Raw genomic sequence first — 14,429 nt, 5'->3', positions numbered from 1 at the left:
GGCGGGCGCATACGTGGTGAACGATGGCTCCCTCAAGCACGCAGTACACGCTGGTTGGGTTCTCCCCGGAGCTGGACTGGAGGCCCCTGACTTTCCGCAAGCCTCTTCCAGCCAACCGTGTATGCAGCGCCTGCGGTCTGGTGCGAAAGAAGACCGCGTTGCTGCCCTGCATGCATACGCTGTGTGAGTGTTGCTACCAACAATGCGGCCAGGAAGGATCGTACGAGTGTCCTCTGGACGGCAACGCCTACGAGGAGGATGACGTCACCCTGATCGACTTCTCCGCTGGCGATCTGCTGAGAAGACAGGTAAGCGAGAATGTGCAGGAATAAGTTGCTTTGGCTTTTTTTTTATGTTTCTTTTCGCTTGCGCCTTTCTGTTTGCAGTCCAGAGTGTTTCTCACATGCCTACACATTTCACATCCGTCTGAGCACCTTACAGAAGTAGAATGCAACCAAAGAGCTCTGTAAAATGGTCATACTGTTGCAGATTTCCTTTGTCAGCGTAATGTTGCGCTGGATATCAATGGTATCGGTTCAGTAACGAGGGGCAACTCATGCAGTATATTACGTGTTTCTCTAAGCAAATATTATACACGCTTAGCTACGCGCACTGCTGCTCAGTGTTGAGCCGCTGTGCGTGATATTCTTGCACTTAAAAGAGCTAGTGTGGAGAGAGGAAATATCTCTTCACTCTCCAGGGCTAACAACAGGTTGAGGTATTATGCGTGGTGCATTTGTTAGCCCCGAACCAAACCTGGTGGCCGGGAAAGTTTCGTCTTAAATCGCAGGTATTTCGATAACCATTGAAACACAGCATTCTCGCTTTAGCTGAGGCTGATCCTACAATGTTGACCTGATATATGCTGCCAGTTTGCTTCAAGAAGGGCGTAATTTCTTAATCTGTCGATTCTAAATCGTACTTTATAGACCGTTTAAACTGCGCCAAGAAACCCTACACCCAATATTCAGAGAAACAACCTGTTTTTACTGATTTTGCTTTCCACAGAGACAAAATGATAGTTACTGGAGTTCGTATTAGTTTATCATATTGCATCGCATTCAGGTGGGTGTATCTGTTCCTCTCTTATCTCGCACAGCTGGTTGCGTTCAGTGCTTCCTTGGTTAGCACGCGCATTAACACAGGGCGGAAAGCCTTGCGTTGAATTCTCGCGAAGCCGACATCTGCCCGTTTCTACCTTCCCACTGTGTACAAAGCCGCGTATCTTGTTGTTTTCCTACGGAAAAGACAATATTACGTTTAAATTTAGCGTGCTGTTCCAGCGCGGGTGCTTCAAGGAGCCGCTATGAAGCCGCCGTGCAGCTCCTCGATGCACCCTAGAATGCTGTGCTGTAGCGGCGCCAACGTTGTCAGAGGCAGGCCCGTTTTTTTTTTTCTACGACCAAACGAGTGTGGTCTTCCACCTGTTGAAGGCTGTTTCGTGATAAGTCCCACACCTTCCTCGAACATGATGTGCCAGTTCAAAATAAGATCCCCATCCTTTTCAAGTTGTTCGACGAATGGTTAGGTACATAAATTTTTTCTCTTCTTCACACTCGAATATTTTTTATTTGCTATTTTGATAGAACATAGAGAACAATGCGAATGATACATGTTCTGCATAAGAAGCAAATAGGATACTTGATTGTTTTTTGAAAATATCTGTCCCGCTTATCATTACATTTCTCTGCCCAGAAAAACAGCCCATAATATTGAAACCCATTCCCAATTTGCTATCCCCAGCTTCTCCATCCCTCCAAGTGACTTATTTCGCATCGTTGCAGGTGAAGTGTTGGAATGAAGGTAGTGGCTGCCAGTATGCGACAGCTGCCTCAGGGATCGCCCGGCATTTCCAGCTGGAATGCGAACACCACTCTACAAGTTGTCCCAAGTGGTCGGCTACCGTCCTTTGCAATGATGTGTGCGCGCATCTCCGGTCGGCCTCTTGCAACACTTCGACATCCGTGGCATCCGAAAACCAAGTTCCACCGGCTCACGCGGAGGAGGCAGCATCGTTGACTTCTTTCAGAGGAGCCTTCGAAAGGCAGGCGGGTGAAATCACAGCATATCTGAGGCCAATGGCTGTCGATATCAGCACGCATGGGGACCGATTGAGCGAAATCTCCCATGGCATAAACACACTAAAGGAGGCGGTGCGTCAAGGACTAACGACTTTAACAAGGCAGAACCATGAGGAAATAACGTCCTCCAACGCTGAGCTGAAACATTGTTTTTCGACATGCAGCGATACAGTAAACACTTGTTTGAAAACCTTAAAAAGCGTAGAAAAAAAACTCAACGATAAATTGAGCGCAACGCGAGACGACTTGTCCCAGATTGCAGCTAGTATTCAACAAATAAAGGCTGAATTGCGTAGAGAGAGCGCAATGCAAGGGACGCAGTGCGAGTTTCTTGTAAAAGGAGTGAAATCGCTTCAAGACAAGGCGATGCAGAATGAATGGCCTCAGTATGACGGTGAGAAGGTGTACCTTCGTGGCTACTGCATGTCTCCTGGAGTCATGTTCCAACGTGACCCGATGCATGTTTCTATGAGATTCAAGTACACCCTGCCCAAGGGCGACATGGACGACGAAGTCCAGTGGCCTTTCAAGCACGAGGTCAGAATGAGCGTCATTCATCAGAGAGGAAGGGAAGACATTGTGCGGGAAGTTAAACCAGATCCATCTAGGGTACGTAATGGAAAGCCAGCAACATCACGCAACTTCTCTTGTTTCTTTGGTCCTTCGATTCTTCTCCGATATCTCATCCGTGACGGGTATGCAGATAATGACCAGCTTCGGATAAAGTTGCAACTGCTGCCCTGAACCGAACTTGAGCGCGGACACGGACCGTCCGTTAAAACTTCGTGTATGTGAACGTCCCTCTAAGCTCCATTTCTATCTTCAGTTGTCTATGGATAACTTCACGTAAGTAAGAAATTCCTCTGAAAACACTGGTATTAAAGCTCCTTTCCTAACAGCTCTGATTAGAAACTCTGCACAAAAATAGCTCTTAATTTTGTTTTATTTCTGACCCTCAGATATGTCTCCAACCGTGTAATGTATAAAGAACTAAATAAACAAATGTTATTTCTTCTCTGGCAGTGAATGCTCGGTATTTCTCGAAACATTGTCGTAAAGCGATAGTAACCACATTTTGCGGCCTTTTCTGATTATATTCATTCTCGGCGAATAAAAGAAGCCCTGCCCTCATTTGCAATTTATTTAGGAAGTAGAATCTTTTTATGCGCGAGCCGCCGCGGTGGCTCAGTGATTATAGCGCTCGGCTGCTGACCCGAATGACTCGGGTTCTATCCCGACCGCAGCGGTCGTATTTCTATGGAAACGAAATTCCAGAGGCCCGCGTACTGTGCGATGTCAGTGCACGTTAAAGAACCCCAGATGGTCTAAATGTCCGGAGCCCTTCACTACGGCGTCTCTCTGATAGACTGAGTCGCTTTGGGACTTTCAACCCCCATGAACCTTTAAGGCGCGGAGACAATGGTTGCGACTGTGTCATAATATTGTTAACTCCAATATGCTTATATAATACAAGCAGATACACTTTCGACACCTGAAATAGAAACACTTGGAAACCACGACATTAAAAATTACAAAAAAAGTGTTTCTTTTCTTTAGTGTTTCTCTGTTAGGATCAGAGCATCTCTTCAAAAAATAGAACAGGCTCATTGTAGCTCTTATATACGCTGTATTGTGTGGCGTTTCTATCCGCATGCGTATAAATACACCAGCGTTGTTCTGTTCCAAAAAGGGTGTTCTTTAGACGAATACTGGAAGGTAGGCTTCCACGCAGTAACTTTACTAAACGGCCACCCATGTGGCCGATGGCCCGCAAATGGACATCGCTGCCTGTCGGAAGGTATACGCATGTCCCAGCATTCGTGCTTACCTGAATGAGTATGATGCCGTCTCAGCTTGCAGCCTCGACATTGGCATCGTGTCGCCTCTACCTTGATTTTACTGCACACTATATCGCAATAAATGACGATGTTCGACGGCGCATTACTGTCGTTCGTTTTTTTTTTCCTCCCTTCAGAAGGGGACCTGCTATCCGTGGAGCAACCTGCCGTGGCCGAAGTTACTATCTTCATTCTTTGAAAACCATGCACAGATCATTCATGGTTGAACGAAAATTTTAAGGTCAATTTTTCCTTAATTAATTCCTGGAAACTCAACACCTGTTCCTGTGCACGCCGCTTTTGGTCGCTTATTTATTACCTCTGTCTATCGCTGATACAAGAACAGCTTCGTGCCCGCTTTCTTCTCTCGCTTCCAAGCGAGTAATTTCTCGCAGGCGATGACGCTCCAGCAAAACTTCATCGCCTTCGTCACCTTCGGAGAGCTGCCTTAACAAGGATCCAGTCGCCACCTTCTGTGCCAACGCGGACTTCGTGCGTCGTAATTCAAAGTGGGAGACACTGTGGCGTCTGTTAGCTGGAATTGAAAGAGCACACATGTTTTAGTAAAAGCAGCCATGCTGACGAAAACCATACTGTGGCAAAAAAATTTCTTCCAATAGAATATTTTCCGTGCACTTCAAAGCCAACATCGAACATTTGGTGCTAAGTCGCATGCATAGTACAAAAAACAGAGTGCCGTTACACTTTCGATCACAACATCAGCCTAACCTACTTCTTTGCAAAAGCGAAATGGGCGCAGAAAAAAAATATGTCCCGAAATCTCTCTAGAACACCATGACAACTTATTATGGAAATATCTTCTCCTCTCTGTAATTATATCGCGTTTTCATATAGTATGCTACAAGGTATGGAAATGTGTATGAACGCACTAGCTCGCCTCCACGCGCGTTCAGCAACAGAAGCGTTTCAGCATTCATCCCGAACATTGCTTCTAAAGCTTTTTTTAGAATCTATAGACTATTTAAAAAACATTTTTAAACAAAAAGGAAAAAGCAACAAAATTAGTTTCAGCATTCATCCCGAACATTGCTTCTAAAGCTTTTTTTAGAATCTATAGACTGTCTAAAAGGCTTTTTTTAGACAAAAAGGAAAAAGCTACAGAAGCGTTTCAGCATTAAACCCGAACATTCCTTCCAAAACTTTTTTAGACAGTCTATAGGCTGGCTAAAAGGCTTTTTTTCTTTTTTTTAAGAGTTTGTTAGGCAATCTATAGACTGTCTAAAAAACGTTTTGGAAGCAATGTTCGCGTTTAATGCTGAAACGCTCCTGTTGCTAAACGTGCAAGGAGGTGAGATAGTACGTTCCTACACATTTCCATAGCTTGTAGCGTACTAGTGACTGTCCATAGGTTACTACTGTCTATAATGTGTGTAGACTCTGTATAGACAAATCCTAGACAACAGTCCACAGACAATACAAATGCTATAGGCAGTTTATACACTGTGGCCAAACTCTTTTGGTAGACTGTTGTCTATAGACAGTGTATAGACAGTTAATAAAACAAGAATTATCTATAGGAAGGCAATAGAGGCTATAAGGTATCTATCGACCATTTTAATAAGGCATGGCGCCGCTGCGGTTGGGCCTCTTGTACGCGCACAGGCACAAGCACTCTGATTGGAGGGTACCCTCGACTCCCTGGACGCTTACTAAGCGACATAAATAAAGTAGTCCCACTTTTCATAGAGTGCTCCCAATTAACCGGATTGTAGGTGACCACATGCCAGGCAGCAGCCGCAATAAAATATGAGATGCCACGTTTTTTTTTATTCCAGTTTGCCAGTCACGTTAACAAGTAACGTTTAAGTTCGAATGAAAGCAGACGCATGATAATTTTTAGCACACAGTTTGTAACGTGCCTTGTTGCTCAACATATTTGAGTACGTTACGCAAATAATGAACCACAGCAAACTATATGCTTAAGACTCGCAACAACAACGGGGACACACAGGCTATGGAGGAAGTAGCGATAGCGCTAGCCGCAACGCACTCTGCATCGAAATACATAGTTACAGATTCCCAGGCAGCTTATAGAAAATATATGCGTGGCAGAATCACGCCGCTAGCCTGCAAAATTCTTAGTGAATGTAGGACTTCATCTGAACGGAAGGAATTAATATGGATACCAGGTCATCAGGGAGTTGAAGGAAACGAGCGCGCACACTCTTCGGCCCGAGCTTTTCTTCCCCGGAATCCTTCTACGTCCTCCCTTACTGATTCAGGCTCCCCTGCTCCATTAACAACATACTCAAAAATATTACAACACTTGCTCCTTGAAAGGCAAACACTCCCGAGGCCCGCTAAGGGTCTCAGTAAATCAGAGGAATGTCACCTTCGCAGGCTACAAACTATGTCTTTCAATAATCCAGCTAAGCTTCACGCCATTGAGCCCGAGTCCTTTTCGGCACAGTGCAAATTTTGTGGCCAGAAGGCAAACCTGTACCATATGGTATGGGCTTGTCAGAAAAATGACAGCATTGACATCATAAATCAGCCAACGCGGGAGGGCTGGGAGGCGGCCCTGTCCAGCTCGGACCTCGAGGAACAACGAGCCCTCGTCGCCAGAGCACGGGCAGCGGCTTTTACCAACGGCGTCCCGGACTAGGGACCCGATCAGCCTTCCCTCCAACTAAGGCATTGTGGCTTTCAATAAATGTTTCTATCATCAATCGCATTGCTTTTTGTGCACCCTTTGTAGACCTCACGCTATCGCTACTACAAGTTTCATGCCCACTTTCTTATCTCGCTTGTACATGCAGTTCTATTTCGTAGGCGATGAAGCTGAAGCTGTGTTTGTCTTCTTCGTCTTTGGAGAGCTGAAGGACATGGATCCGGTCTTAATCGTATAGGACCATGCGAACGCCATGCATCATAATGGCATGAGGAATTGCGACGTAACAGCAGCTGTACCAACTGAGCTAACCCGGACGGCAAGCTTATGGTAGGGGGAGAGTGAATTGATGAATAACTCGAAGTGGGAACAGTGTTCATCGGATGTTTAGGCGAATCCCCCAAGTTGCCTTTGTAGCCGTATGGCTGCGCTTGGGTGGATGTTAATGAGCAATTACTCTCTAATTAGAAATCAACACCTTCTTGGGGGATTCCCGTACACATTTGACCCACGAAAGTTTCATGGCCAGTTTTTTATCCAATCGTGGCGGCTTCTCATCAGATGTGAAGGGCATTATATTCGACGCTTGGCGTCTCAGTGTATCTACCCGCTTGTGAGGAGAGTCGTGATTGTCGCCTGGACGACCGCAGAGAAAAAGATAAGGCCTCGCTCGCAAGGCGCAGAAAAAGCAGCTCCTGATGACACCGGTGCCGCAGACGTAATACGTGGCGAACAATGCCTCCCTTAAACAAGCAGTACACGCTGGTCGGGTTCTCCCCGGAGCTCGAATGGAGGCCCCTGACTTTCCGCAAGCCTATTCCAGCCAGCCGTGTATGCAGCGCCTGCGGTCTGGTGCGAAAGAAGACCGCTCTGCTGCCCTGCACGCACGTGCTGTGCGAGTGTTGCTACGGGCAGTGCAGCCTGGACGGATCGAACGAGTGTCCTCTGGGGACGGTAACCACTTCGAGGAGGAGGACGTGAACATTATGAACGTGTCCGCTGAAGATCTGCTTAGGAGAGAGGTAAGCGGGAATGTTAAGGACTACAGCTGCTTGGGTTTTTTTACCCCAAACAACAAAGGTGATCGGCTCAATATTGGAAACCGATGTTTTCACTCCGGACATTTGTAGGGCCTGCCTTTGCCAGCACAATTACCGGTGCTGCTTGGGATGTTTCTTTTTACTTGCGCCTTGACTCTTCCCGCGCAGAGAATTTCAAGCGAGTCTGCACGTTGCGCATCCGGCGGAGAAAAATATCGAAGGAGAATGCAAATAAACAGCGCAGTAAAATATCGCTATTCACCCGGAGCCCCTTTATCGGCGTAATGTTCATCAGGATAGGATGGTTACATGTCAAATAATAAGCCCCCAAGACCTTATAGTTGGAAATGTTCGGTATCTTATGTGTATCTCAACTGGATTAAAAATATCTACGTGAACCTGCTCACTGATTCACCATGTAGAGCCACTACATGGTAGAGCCACTGATTCACCATCCTTGCCCTTTAAAGGCCTTATACGGTGAGCGATAACTTCTCACTGTGCAGTGCTTTCGAGGGCTGCAGATGCAGTGCGTACCCAAGCAGCACATTTTATTGACTCAGTATTGGAAATGGATGGTTTTACTCTGGCTCTTTATAGGACCGGCCTGTAGCGATACATTTTCACTATTGGCCCGATTAGCTGTGGTGCTGGGGTAGTGTAATGCTGACATAGCCAACAAATCTGGACAAAAGCATTTTTAAACGGGAAAGAGTTTATGAACACAATTTTTTTATACATTTCAAGATTTCACTCTAACAATTAATATGCGTGCAGCTCTCCCCTCGTCGGGCTTGAATTTTTCTGACATGAATATTTTTGCTGTCCACAAAAACATTCCGCATTTCTTTTCTGGGGGAGTTTTACCCGCTTGACGCGAGCGAGGGAAAAACTTGAAAAGAAAGATTCTGCGACGCAACTTAAGAGTGGGCCATTAGTTCAATAATTCCATAATAGTACCTTACTATACTTCAATATTAAAAATTGTTGCCCTGAAATATTGGACATGGCATATAGCAATCATTAAGGCCGTGAAACTGTTGGCGTAAATTCAGCGCATTTCTCTACACATACAAGGGCTGTATTTAAGGTTTAGTTGAGCCGGTGATAAGAATGTTGACGTGGAAATAAAAAAATGTCTCGTAGCCAAGCGTTGGATCATGCAGTGCTTGCACACAGGCATCGGTCGCCTTGACGTGCAATGAGGGAAACATCCCTTTGCTTATATTTCCTTTTCGCTACTAGAAAAAGTTATTTATTACTGCTAGTATATTTTATCATATTACCACACTAATAAAATAGACGAATTCTGGAACTTAATTATCTTGCACAGCTAGTTGGGCTGAGTGTTTCTGTGTCCGTATGTGAGCAAATGTAGAACGGAGAGTCTTGCATATCAGTCGAGAATGCCCGCCGTTTTTGCGTTCCTGCTGTCGCTTTGTGTACAAAGCCGGGTATCTAGTTTTCCTCATGCTGAGAAAGGGCCTCTCAGATTCATAGTTTTCATACTGCTCTAGTGTGCCCGTCAAAAGCCACCGCTGTGAAAATTTTCTGCACCACCTCGATATACTCCCTAAGTAGCAGTGTGGGGGCGTCGCCAGCGCTATCAGGCAAAGGCCGTTGGATAATTCGACAAACAATTGCGTGTGATCTCCCAACTGTAGCTGCGGAGTTTCTAGAAAGGTCCGTTATCTCTTACACATCCTTCTTGAACACGGTATGGCAGATCAAAGTTTTCTTCCCCCACTTTTAAAGGTGTTTGACGAATGTTAAGCCAAACAAATACGTGTCTTTTTCCCATTCGAGAACTTCTCTTTATGATGTTCATACAAAAAACTTAGGTAGATCTACAGTAGCCGTTCGATGTACGCAACAAACAGGACACTCTTTTGGGGAAAATATCTCCCACGTTCAGCCTTTAAATTCTCAAAAGAAAGAAGTAAGAAAGATACTCCGTATTTCGCAAAAGCCCGCAACCAAGCCGTATTAAAGAACTTCATTTCTGATTCGCTACGCCTAGAAAAGGTCATAAGTCCACGCAGTCACAGCATGTCACCAGGCTATTCCTTTGATCTCCTCGCAGGTCAAGTGTTGCAATGAAGGGAGTGGCTGCGAGTATGCGACGGATGCTTCAGGGATCACCCAGCATTTCCAGCTGGAATGTGAACACCACTCCGTCCGTTGTCCCAAGTGCTCAGCCACCGTTCTTTGCAAGCAGGTGGGCGCGCATCTCAGGTCGGCTGCTTGCAACATCTCGATGCCTTTCGCATCCGAAAGCCATGATCCGGCGGTTCCCATGGACGAAGCAGCGTCTGTGACTTCTTGCAAAGAAGTGTTTGAAAGGCAGTCGGGTGAAATCACAGCATATGTGGAGACAATAGCGGTTAATACCAGCCCACAAGTGGATCGATTACACAAAATCTCTCGCAGCGTAAAAAAAGGAAAAGATACACTCTGTTCAGAACTAGCGGTTTTAACAATGCAGAACCATGACGAAATAGCGTCCTGTAAAACTGAGCTCAAAGAGTGCTTTGCGACATGTAGTGATACAGTTAACACTTCCCAGAGAACTGTAATCAATGTAGAAAAAAATGCTGAACAATAAATTGAGCGGAACTCAAGACGACTTGTCGCAGACTGCCGCTGCCGTAAAACAAGTGAATGCTAGAGTAAAGGAAAGCCTCCCAAAATCATCGCAACCCGTCACCAGTGCGCATAACCACTGTTCACTTGAAGTGGCGCACTGCGAGTTTTTTTGTAAAGAAAGTGAAATCACTTCAAGACGCAGCGATGGAGAAAGGTTCGGCTACGTATGACAGCGAGAAGGTGTACCTTCGTGGCTACTGCATGACCCCTGGAGTGCTGGCCATAAAAAGTGAGCAACCGGCAACACTGCACGCGAGGTACACCCTGCACAAGGGTGACATGGACGACGTTGTTCAGTGGCCATTCAAGCACAAAATAAGGATGAGCGTCATTCATCCGGGGGGAGGGGTAGATCATGTGCTGGAACTTAAACCAGATCGAAAACACCGAGCGAATCGGAAGCCAAGTGTTCAAAGTGTCCCGACTTATTCCCTCTTGTATTGCTTAATTAAGCCTCACTGATCTCAATGCAGCCGGATACGTAGACAATGACCAGCTTCCATTAAAGTGGGGCTGGTGCCTTAAATCACACTTGAGCACGTATTGTGGCGGTCAGTTTTAATTTCGCGTCCTTGAATACTATTTGACTGCTCTATGGTGGCTGTCAGTTTTAATTTCACATGTTTGAACACTCTTGTAATGGTCAATTTGTTTGCTGTTTTTCGATTCTATGGGGAAGAATGCTGTGTCATGTAGAAGTCATTCTAATTATCCTCATATGATGGATCAGAAACGACGGTTTAAAAAGCACTCTCTACCATTGTTTTATTTGGGACCCTCATACGTACCTCGCCATGTCATGTGAATTAAAAATGCCTAAATAAAGGAATGTTATTTTTCCTTTCGGTGCGGACCTTGCGTGTTTCTTGAGAGACTTTGGTGTGAAGCAATAGTGATATTTTGTTGCATCCATTTCTGATCATTTCTTCACCGAATCCATTCCCTGTCTCCACCGAAACCTACGGGTTGAGATTTTTGTATAATCTTTAGTGTTGTATGAATACATTATTTATTTATTTTTATTTAGTTGTTTATTCTCTAACTCAGCTGTATGCATTACATGTATTATATAGGGGTATTACATGAAGGATAATACAACACAATATACAAAGTGAATCGTAAATGAATGACACTGGGTTAAAGGATAATATTGTATAATAAACTCTTAAACATATCTAACCAAAAACATTAATTTCAAACCCAACGTTTCTGAGCCAGATCGGCTCCCTCTTCAATGATTACCCGGGGCAGTTGTTAGCGTCTTTAATTCTCCATGGAGGGGAGGAGCCGGTCTTTTGACCTCCTGCTACCCCCGTGCATACTTAAAGGACTGTAGACACCAAATTTTTGATTATGTGCTTTCTTGTCTCAAACTACACACTAAGCATTTGTATACACGAAGTACCCCGTGGTATTCGCCTACGACCGCTAAAAAATTTATCACTGAATTTCTTCTTGACGCTGTTTCGGCTTCAACAACTGAATGATGGCTGTGACGTATAGTTTGATGTTTTCGTCACGTGAGGCAAAAAAATGTGAATTTAACTGCTGATACATCGTTTGTTGTGATTCTAGCTATTGAAGCAGGCTGGATTAAGTGCTGTAATGAGTTAAAATATGTATCAGCATTTATATTGCCATTTTTTCTTTCGTTCGTCACGTAGCTTAAACATCAACTACACGTCGCAGCCATCATTCGGTTGAAACCGAAACAGCGCGAAAGAAGGAGTCCGATTATAAATTATTTAATGTTTGTATTCGAAAACCACACGGTGATCGAGGTATTCTTATGTTTAAAGCATCATTTGAAAAAAGAAAACACCCAATAAAATTAGATGTCTATAGTTCTTTAAAGACGCTATAGCTACTGGCCCCAGTCACCCCTGAAGAAGAAGCCGAGCTGGCTCCGAAACGTTGGGTTTCCAATTAAAGTTTTCGGGCGGAGATGGGGATGGGTAAGAGTTTATTATAAGCCTTTAAACCCAACCAGACAGGCAAATTTGTCAAAATGTTTCGTTTTGTAGCGAAAGCTACATTGGCCACGAAGTTGCGATTTCGCTATGGCGGCGCTCCGAGGAGGCACAGAGACCGACCTTGAGCCGTCGCCTAGCAACCGCCGCAGCTGGCGGACGCCACGCGCTTGCCACGCCATCTGGCATGACGTCAAACCGCGCGCCTCACCGCTGAGCCGCCGGCGCCATTCGGTATGACGTCAGACCGCGCACTTCTTCGTTGCGCTTGCCTCGGCTCGCTGTCGCATGCCTGATAACACGTCGGAGTATTGAAACAACAACATAGCTAAACAATCAAACTAACCTAGACTTGTAATCAAGATTAACCCAGGCTAACCAAGATATGTCTTACCTTTTGCTGCGTATATCCTGGCGTAGCCAAGCTAAGCCGCTGCCATTTTTTAGCATAATACTCTCGATGACGTTATAAAAATGCACAGTGCTCGTGTGGTGTGTGGAGTCGGTAGGAGGCCCATTCCAATTAAGTGCTGCCTATGCAAAGGCAGAATGACAGTTTGTAGCAGTGCGTTCGCTAAGACGACAGAATGCCTTAAAGTGATTAGTGACAAAAGAGACCTACCAGACTTAATTCCATCGAAGAATTCGAAGATGGAATTCAGTCTGGTTATGTTTAGGATTTCAAAAGAAGAGATCCTGTGGTACCGGAAACATTGAGCTCTAATAAATATTGGTTGACGTCACTCTGAAACGGATGATGAAGTCGAAGAACAGTGGCATCAGCCAATGTTTATTAGCAGCTCAGTGTTTCTGAACCCACTGTATTCTTTCTTTTTTAAATCCTAAGCCTAAGCAGACTGAATTCCATCGACGATGTTCTCGTTTAAATTCCTGAAAAGGAAGCCGGACACAAAGCAGTTTGTCCTACATGTAGCTGCAAGAATTTTATCTTCCTTAAATTTCTTGGCTTTTTTAACGCTTTTCATATGAATTCTGAAGAAACAGTAAACAGCATAGACGTAAAGAAAGATGACACGACGTTACCGCTGCCAGTGGCATCGCTGTTCATCGCGTAGAGCTTTTAGGAGCACATGACGTTGCCTACCTAAGGAGCAGAGGTATTCGGCCCAGTATTGCGAATGGATGATATCACTCTGGTCATTTGTAACATCGGCCTTTGCCAATACGGTCCCAATATTCGGGCTATTACCTGTACTGCAGGGTAACCATGCATTCAGCAGCTTTCTGAGCACCAATGTTGACCACAACACGCGAAAGGGTTCCGCTAGTGGAGTTTCCTGGACAAGAGGCGACTCCGTAAAATGGAAGCAATTTGTACGCAACTGGGTAACAGAAATCAGAGGACGGAACAACTGGTCGCAATAGAAAAGCTGTCCTGGCCCGGATAATCCTGCAGACCTCCTAGTCGTTGGAAGTCGCTTGAAAAGACATTGTGCAGCCCCGCGTGGCGAAAAAGACCCAGGCAGTTTCAATTAGGCGTAGACCAGTGGCCGTTGATGCCGACAGGCTCTCTTGGCGCCGAAGATTGCAAAAGAAGTGAGGTACTTGTAGTTCGTGATACTTCTATCGTTGAGGCTCTGAACCCGATGATTGTTTTCGAAACAATGAAGGGAGATAAAATGACTCCTCATGGTCACAGCCTAGATACTCTGACATCTCGACCGTTGTCGACGCAGAAAGCAAGCGCTGCTCAGTCTACAAGAGATTTGTGATCGTCCTGTTTACAGTACCCTGATTTAACGCGACCACCGAAATTTCAGTGCACCTACCAATCGCTACTTGTTTTCTTTTTTGTGCTTGCGCTGTGCTTGTGCTGTGTATTGTGCAAATGTCTGACGAGACCATGACCAACACCAAACATTGGGTGCCAAAAAGCTATTTTTTATTACAGGGAGTCACTGCTCACTGGGAAAATGGCTGCCAACGAACCTGAGATGCTGACCAACTTTTGGTGAGGCCAGATAAGAAGTGCCTCATTAGGAAGGCGTGTTTTTACACCATTTGTTCCAGGCTTCATCTCCAGCACCCTTCAGACGGTAGTGTTCACATTTATGCAGTGAGTTTACGAGAATTGTCACAGCTTGTATTTCTTGTGTGAAACAGTGAACAGCCTGCGCAGAATTTCATTAAACTCTATTTGCGCATTTTCCATTCCTCATGTTGTATTATACCCCGTTCCCTCCATGCGTCTGATTTCAGTG

General features: G+C 45.2%; 1 protein-coding gene across 3 annotated transcripts; it reads left to right on the top strand.

Moving 5' to 3' along the window:
• The first annotated feature begins 9 nt into the window (after window positions 1–9).
• LOC149329738 (uncharacterized) lies at window positions 10–14,375 on the top strand. Of its 3 annotated transcripts, none has more exons than XM_089560451.1 (2): window positions 10–308; window positions 14,120–14,375. In XM_089560451.1, the coding sequence occupies exons 1-2, from the start codon at window positions 24–26 to the stop codon at window positions 14,159–14,161; spliced, it is 327 nt and encodes a 108-aa protein (XP_089416577.1). In that variant the 5' UTR covers window positions 10–23; the 3' UTR covers window positions 14,162–14,375. The 3 variants fall into 3 exon arrangements, with proteins under 3 accessions (XP_089416577.1, XP_089416576.1, XP_089416575.1); XM_089560450.1 differs by lacking the exon at window positions 14,120–14,375 and adding an exon at window positions 4,057–4,276; XM_089560449.1 differs by lacking the exon at window positions 14,120–14,375 and adding an exon at window positions 1,785–4,020.
• The last annotated feature ends 54 nt before the right edge of the window (window positions 14,376–14,429 follow it).

Source organism: Amblyomma mixtum, chromosome 9 (genome assembly GCF_055824585.1).
Source record: "Amblyomma mixtum isolate Tamu chromosome 9, ASM5582458v1, whole genome shotgun sequence".
In the NCBI taxonomy this organism is placed as follows: Eukaryota; Metazoa; Arthropoda; class Arachnida; order Ixodida; family Ixodidae; genus Amblyomma; species Amblyomma mixtum.
This window is presented reverse-complemented; position numbering and strand designations above follow the sequence as displayed.

Excerpts from the sequence above, each read along its gene's own strand:
- LOC149329738 (XM_089560449.1), top strand. The coding sequence starts at position 24 with ATGGCTCCCTCAAGCACGCAGTACACGCTGGTTGGGTTCTCCCCGGAG. Across the intron at positions 309-1,784 it reads GCGATCTGCTGAGAAGACAG|GTGAAGTGTTGGAATGAAGG; the intron begins GTAAGCGAGAAT and ends GCATCGTTGCAG.